The sequence below is a fragment of the Podarcis melisellensis genome (assembly GCF_964234715.1).
Source record: "Podarcis melisellensis genome assembly, chromosome: 7".
NCBI lineage: Eukaryota > Metazoa > Chordata > Lepidosauria > Squamata > Lacertidae > Podarcis > Podarcis melisellensis.
Window position 1 is genome coordinate 7,356,308 of NC_138539.1, and position 7,413 is coordinate 7,363,720.

The 7,413-nt window shown below is 42.3% G+C and overlaps 1 protein-coding gene across 1 annotated transcript; it reads left to right on the forward strand.

Annotated features, from left to right (window-relative positions):
- The first annotated feature begins 1,101 nt into the window (after positions 1–1,101).
- On the forward strand, positions 1,102–3,785 carry LOC309374326 (mas-related G-protein coupled receptor member H-like). Its single transcript, XM_081919142.1, has 2 exons — positions 1,102–1,137; positions 1,861–3,785. The coding sequence occupies exon 2, from the start codon at positions 1,915–1,917 to the stop codon at positions 2,893–2,895; it is 981 nt and encodes a 326-aa protein (XP_081775268.1). The 5' UTR covers positions 1,102–1,137; positions 1,861–1,914; the 3' UTR covers positions 2,896–3,785.
- Positions 3,786–7,413: the final 3,628 nt, after the last annotated feature.

Here is a 7,413-nt window from a genome sequence, read left to right on the forward strand (position 1 = left end):
AATGCCTGTGGAAAGAAAACATTGTATTGGCTTGATTTAATCAATCCAGCTTTATGGATTAATTTAAAAGCATCTATATACATTGAATACTGTTTTTGACATAGATACTTTTAGTATGCACAGATACAAATTATTGTATCATTTAGGTTTTGATAATACTTTTCTTTTGAAGAAAAAGCTGCCACAGAGTCCCAATCCATAGCATGCTTCCTATATCACCAGGTCCCTATTCTGCCGCATTCTGGATTAGTTGTAGTTTCCAGGTTTCCAAAGGCATTGTTTCCTGAGTAGTTTGACCATCAAATCAAATACCATGGCACATGAAGTTAGATAGAGGTAAAGGTAAAGGGACCCCTGACCATTAGGTCCAGTTGTGACCGACTCCGGGGTTGCGGCGCTCATCTCGCTTTATTGGCTGAGGGAGCCGGTGTACAGCTTCCGGGTCATGTGGCCAGCATGACTAACCCACTTCTGGCGAACCAGAGCAGCGCATGGAAACGCCGTTTACCTTCCCGCCGGAGCGGTACCTATTTATCTACTTGCACTTCGTGCTTTCGAACTGCTAGGTGGGCAGGAGCAGGGACCGAGCAACGGGAGCTCACCCTGTCGCGGGGATTCGAACTGCCGACCTTCCAATCAGCAAGTTCTGGGCTCTGTGGTTTAACCCACAGCACCACCTGCGTCCCATCAAATCAAAAACCATGGCTGATGAAGTTAGATAATTTTTGTTAAAAGAACACCCCCCAACCTATAATTAAGATCCTTACTTTATAATCTTTTCTACTACTTTGTTTTCCCAACTTGGTGACCACCATGTTTTGTACTACAACTTCCAACAGTCCCATCCAGCACAGCCAGATGGGAGTTGTAGCCTAAAACATTTGGAGGGCACCAGATTGGGGAAGGCTTGTTTCAAATCGTACTGTCTCAAAACATGTGCACAAGTTCTCTTCTGTCCTACATGCTTTCCTTGGGTTGCAGTCTGATAAGCAGCCTCAACAGTTGGCCTAGATAGCATCTTAGAGGAGGGGTAAGCAAAGATTGTGTAACCAGAAGTCAAATTCATATGCATTTGGAAAGTTGTGCCTCTTCTTTGCTTCACCCAAACCCTTTTAATTTTTCTTGAAGCTGCAGCAGGTGAGTATTGCCAAAAACTTAATCTCTTTCCAGTGCTACTTTTTTTTAAAAAAAAAGTTATAAGCTTTGCAATTTGCTACTTACTTGCAAATTATGTCCTGTTTAGTTCAACGAGATTTCCATGAGTAGACTGGGATATTATGCTATAGTGTCCTAAGTGCACTTACTATGCAAAGTAAGTTCCCACCAAGTTAAGTAGAACTTGTTAATTGAAACTTACTTCTGAGTAGATGTGCTTAGGAAGCCATCTATAGATATTATTCAGAAGGCATTCGGGAGCGTTATTTTTAATATTTTTAAAAACAAATGTTTATCTTTTTATGTGACTGCTCAAGGCAGTGTATGCAATGAACTTGAAACAGTTTGTAATGTTAAAAACATCATGGAAAACCACCCAAATGTGATTTTCATTTTCACAATAATTTGAGCTTCTTATTTTCCTCAGATTCATAAGCCACAATTCAGGGCTTTGAATATATTTTGTTCTAAATATGTTATGTTCATGTGTAATGTTATTTTGTTATTCCTCCCAAATAGTTCTTAATTAGGTTTGAGTGAGCAGACATAAATGGGGTTATGAGTTGACTGCCTTGGGATAAGCCCTGGAGAGTATGCTTGGAGAAACTTCAGTTAAGGAAAAAGATATATTGCTATGCATTAGGTATGTGTTTTAACTGGTCTTTAGTGATGATTTCTTCTGATCTTCATCCTTTCTGCTTGCAGCAGTCGTGCAGGTAAAGGAAAAATCAGGTAGAATCCAAAGGAAGAGATTTCATCATGACAGAGCTGAGCACAGCAGTATCACTTATTTTAACACACACCACTGATGGGATTTCTGGAGAATTCAGCCCTTCAACATTCCCAGAAGATGATTTTGAATCTGAGCTTTCTTCCTTCATAGACTGCCTACTGCTCTTTGGTACTCTCATCATCCTTATAATATTTATATGTGGTCTGGTGGGGAATGCAGTTGTCATCTATTATCTCTGCTTTATTCTTAAGAAGAACCCCATCACCACCTACATCTTGAACTTGGCTGTTGCTGATGCTTGTGTCCTTGTTTCTGCGGTAGTTTTCGCTTTCTCTTTGACTAAAAGTGATCCTAATTCCCTAGGGTCCATATCGCAAGAGCTACTTTTTTACACATATACCACGAGTGGATATCTCCTGACAGCCATCAGTGTCGAGAAGTGTCTCTCGGTTGTCTTCCCAATCTGGTACAGATGCCACCGTCCAGAACACCTGTCTGCAATTGTTTGTGCATTAATATGGGCAATGTCCAGTCTATTCTTTGCAACGGATTTCTTTGAAATACAATCTACCATAACTTTTAAAGTCATTTCCACAATCAACTCTGTATTTTGTCCAATTGTTGTAGTCATCTGTACTGTGGTCCTTGTCACCAAGGTCTGCTGCAGTTTACATCGACGGCCACGAGGAAAGTTCTACACAGCTCTCTTGTTTGCTCTTCTTTTCTTCCTTCTTTTCGGTGTACCATTCAGTGCGCTGATGACCCTTCTAAGTTTTCGACTTATTGACATTCCAAGCATGTTATGGGAACCACTAATATGTATGACATGTGCTATTATCAACAGCAGTGTTAATCCATTCCTTTACTTCCTAATTGGAAGGGGAAAGAAACATCGACCCAGAGAACCCTTGAAGGTAGTGCTGGAAAGAGTATTTAGTGACAAAGCTGATTGCACAGAGGATCAGAATCCTCCAGCCATGACAGATTCAATGATGATGACTTCTTAAATCTCCCCTTTTAAGCTATGCTGCGGGGGTGACATAAGCGATAACCAAAAGCAATATTCGCTTCTGGAAAAGCTTCCACAGATCCAGTTTTTCTGCAGAACTCAATGCATATTTTAATTATGGATGTTGATTTTCAAAAATGTTTGCCTCATTGGATTTTACACTTACAATCTGCTTAGAAGCTAATACGGGCATTATGGGCCATATAAATCTATTTTTACTTTATTCCATTTAGTTGGATAATGCGTTCTATGGGCTTCCTATTTTGCTTTTAAAATGCAAAACTAATCTGGGCATTGGGTGGCATATAAATTAATAAATGACAACAATTCCTGTCTGTTCCCTGCAAGAAGTGAAGCTACAGGGAACTAGGCAGAGGACCTTCTTGGTAGTAGTGTAAACTGTTTAATTATTATTTGCTGATATTTAATTTTGAAGTTTACTATTATATGCAAATAGATTATTGAATATTGCTATATTTGGTGTAGGTTGTCTATTTTAAAGTTATGTTTTTATTATGACTTTGGATCAGATTATTATTAGGTGTGTGATAGATTTGCTGTCTATTTTGTTGTTTCTTCAGCTTGTAAACCATCCTGTGTATAGCAATATAGAAAAGTGGTATACAAATTAAAAGTGAAATGAAATGAAATGAAATGAAAACTCATACCAGCTCCCTAGGCCTGGCATCTTCTCCACTCATCATCCTCTGCCCAGCATACCTGAAGGAACATCTCCACGTCCATCGTTCAGCCCGTACACTGAGGTCCAGCTCCGAGGGCCTTCTGCTGGTTCCCTCCCTGAGAGAAGTGAGGTTACAGGGAACCAGGCAGAGGGCCTTCTCGGAAGTGGTGCCCGCCCTGTGGAACACCCTCCCATCAGATATCAAGGAAATAAACAACTATCTGACTTTTAGAAGACATCTGAAGGCAACCCTGTTTAGGGAAGTTTTTCATTGTTGATGTTTTATTGTGTTTTTAATATTCTGTTGGGAGCCTCCCAGAGTGGCGGGGTAGAAATAAATTATTATTATTATTATTATTATTATTATTATTATTATTATTATTATTAGCAGCAGTAGTAGTATCCTTGTCACTCATGTGCCATTTGCTTTCTCAGTATCCTTCCTATTGTTTCTTTTTTCTTTTTTTTAAAAAAGTTTTTATTGTTAAAATAATTCAGCATATTGCAACACACATATTGCAAATATACAAGCATACAAACATACATTTTATACAATCCTTAAAAATGTTCAAACATACTGTCAGAGCTGCCCGAGGTCCCAGCTCACAAAGGACCAACGCCAGTTCGTTACTATTTACAAAGGTCTTTATTGAAGTTCAGTTTCGATTTCAAAGCCGCGGCGCGCAGCCCTACGTCGCAAACTCTAGACCGCTGAAGCTCCATCTGAATCTCCTCCCCCCAAACACCAGTTTAAGACTCTAGCCTTGCTCCACCTCTTCCTTTGCTCTTTTCTCCTCTGGGTCCGCCTGTCCGCTGGGGTCTCGCCCCTTCTACACTCTTCTGACGCTGATTCCCCTGAGTCTTCCCCCTCCCTCCGGCGGGCTTTAGGACCTGGTTCCCAATCCTGGTTTCCTGCTGTGCCGCGTGCCTGCACATTCGAACTTGGCGCGCGCGCTCAGCCGGCAACCTTCCTCCTGACCCTTACACTGCTCCTGTCACTGCTTTCCCCTTCGGGGAGGCTAGCTGAACCTGACTTCCCCTCCGTTCCCTCACTCTGCGATGGAGGCTTGGCCAGCTCTGACTCATCTTCTCTCCCTGCTGGGGGAGACGCTGGCCCTGATCTATAGGACTCTTCCCCCTCACTACGCTCTGGTGGGGAAGCTGGTCCTGATCTCCAGCTGCTGCTTTGGGAGTCCCCGCTGGCCTCTTGTTTCTGGTGCGTCCCCCCTGGGACTCCCCTTGCCCTGGCCATCGGCGCCCCCCTCTGGGAATCTTCTGATTCGCTGGAGAAGCTCATGGAATCTCTCGGGTCACTGTCATACTCCCCTACGCTTCCCTCAGATTCTCCCCCTTCACTCTCCATTCCCTCTCTCCCCTGTGCCTCTGCTCCTGAGCCCCTGACACATACCTCCACTCAATCCCACAGATAATTCCTTTTCCCATCAACATCCACCACCCCTCACCCACCACCTTCCTATGGTTTCTAATCTGATCAGGGTTTATGCAGTTTGCCTGTATACTTCTATGGAGGAGGAGGAGGAGCAGAAGTAGTGCTGCTTATTGGGTAATGAAGCAAACCTATGCACAAGATGGCCTGAAGCAAATCGGTGTAATTTAAGCTGATGTCAAGTCACAATAGATTCAAACCCTGTTCAGCAGCAGTAGGTGCAAATCCCCCAAAATGGGGTGGGGGTGGGATTGTGCTATAACTAAAATAAATAATTGATAGGTGGCAGTTGATTTTTAAGTAGCAACCAAGCAGCTATCAATAACACAAATCCTGTGCTCTAAACTGCATCTTCCAATCTAATTAGTTCAAAGCTTACTTAATTCCAAAGTACATAGCAGTTCAACCTAAGGATCAAGGAGGGATCTGCTGAACAGGATCCTGTGGACTCAGGGAGAGAGTTTGGAAAAGTGAACGGAACGCGTGAGGCTCAGAGGGGTCCCAATAGAAAATGAATTCAGGTTAAAAAAAAGAAAGAAAAGATGAATGTGTCTAAAATTGTAGTGAAGTTGAAGCCTTACGCAGGAATAAACAGAAAATAAAAATAAAATGGATTTGGGGAAATATCAAAACATCTGAGGGAAAACCATGCATCAACCCAAAATCCAGGTATCTAGGCCCAAAAGAGTGTCTTAGAACAAACTGACCAGGATGATTTTTTTAAAAAAAAGGAAAAAGAGGGAGATGCTTAAAGCAGGAAAAGTCATATTTGTGTGTCCAAGAAAGACATTCAGGCTATTATTATTATTATTATTATTATTATTATTATTATTATTTTATTTATTTATTTATACCCCACCCATCTTGCTGGGTTTCCCCAGCCACTCTGGGTGGCTCCCAACAGAATATTAAAAATACAATAAAACATCAAAGGTCTTTCATAAGCCACAGTGTCTTTCACCAATGTTTGCTTCCTTTCCACTCCATTCACTTTTTTTGGTCTAACATGCATTGAGACACCCCAGATCTCCATATATATATATATATATATATATATATATATATATATATATATATATATGCAGGTTTTGGTGTCCTCGGGTGTCTTCCCGTGTAAAAGTTGGGGTGTCTAGGCGACGTTTCGACGAGGTCTCACTCGTCATCTTCAGGCTGGTGCTTTCGGCTTCTTGTTACTGGAACAGAGCAGGATCTCAGTGTTTGAGTTCCTATAAATACTGTTGAGGGGGTGTGGTGTATAGCCTCCAATGTTCTGGGCAGAGAGGAAGTTCCCAGGCTAGTGTGCCTTTTCTTCTTTTGTTCCTTAATTACTTGAGGGATATCTTGAGTGATTTCTTGAGTGATATCCTGAGTACCACTTAGGTGGGTCATTAGGTGGTACTTAGGTGGTCACCTAAGTGGTACTCAGGATATCACTCAAGAAATCACTCAAGATATCCCTCAAGTAATTAAGGAACAAAAGAAGAAAAGGCACACTAGCCTGGGAACTTCCTCTCTGCCCAGAACATTGGAGGCTATACACCACACCCCCTCAACAGTATTTATAGGAACTCAAACACTGAGATCCTGCTCTGTTCCAGTAACAAGAAGCCGAAAGCACCAGCCTGAAGATGACGAGTGAGACCTCGTCGAAACGTCGCCTAGACACCCCAACTTTTACACGGGAAGACACCCGAGGACACCAAAACCTGCATTCCTGTACCCGTGAAAATCTACGAAAGCAAATATATATATATATATATATATATATATGCTTTCGTAGATTTTCACGGGTACAGGAATGCAGGTTTTGGTGTCCTCGGGTGTCTTCCCGTGTAAAAGTTGGGGTGTCTAGGCGACGTTTCGACGAGGTCTCACTCGTCATCTTCAGGCTGGTGCTTTCGGCTTCTTGTTACTGGAACAGAGCAGGATCTCAGTGTTTGAGTTCCTATAAATACTGTTGAGGGGGTGTGGTGTATAGCCTCCAATGTTCTGCCATATATTTAGTAGAACACATGAACTTTAGTGGCATCTATGTGAGAGGCTGTACCACTCAACCTACCACTGCATAAAAGCTGTTTAAAGCAGACTCCATGCCAAGGCATCATAGATTAGAGCCTCATCCATAAACTTCCTTAGGACCTTCTGTGTGCTGAAGAGGTCTGCCATTGGGGAACTTCTGCTTGCATTTTGATGGCCTTCTGTATTCTTCCTACTGAGTGATTTAATTCAGATTGAGGTTCTTGGAGCACATTCCAAGCCTCTGGTCCACTGGCCTCTGCCCAAGGAGTGACCCTATAGTCCTCCCATTGGCAAAGAGCTTCCTGTTCTGCCTAGCAATATAATAGTAGGTAGAAAGACATCCCAGAGGGCTTCCCAGGCTCCTGGAG

Coding starts and splice junctions, on each gene's coding strand:
- LOC309374326 (XM_081919142.1), top strand. CDS start 1,915: ATGACAGAGCTGAGCACAGCAGTATCACTTATTTTAACACACACCACT.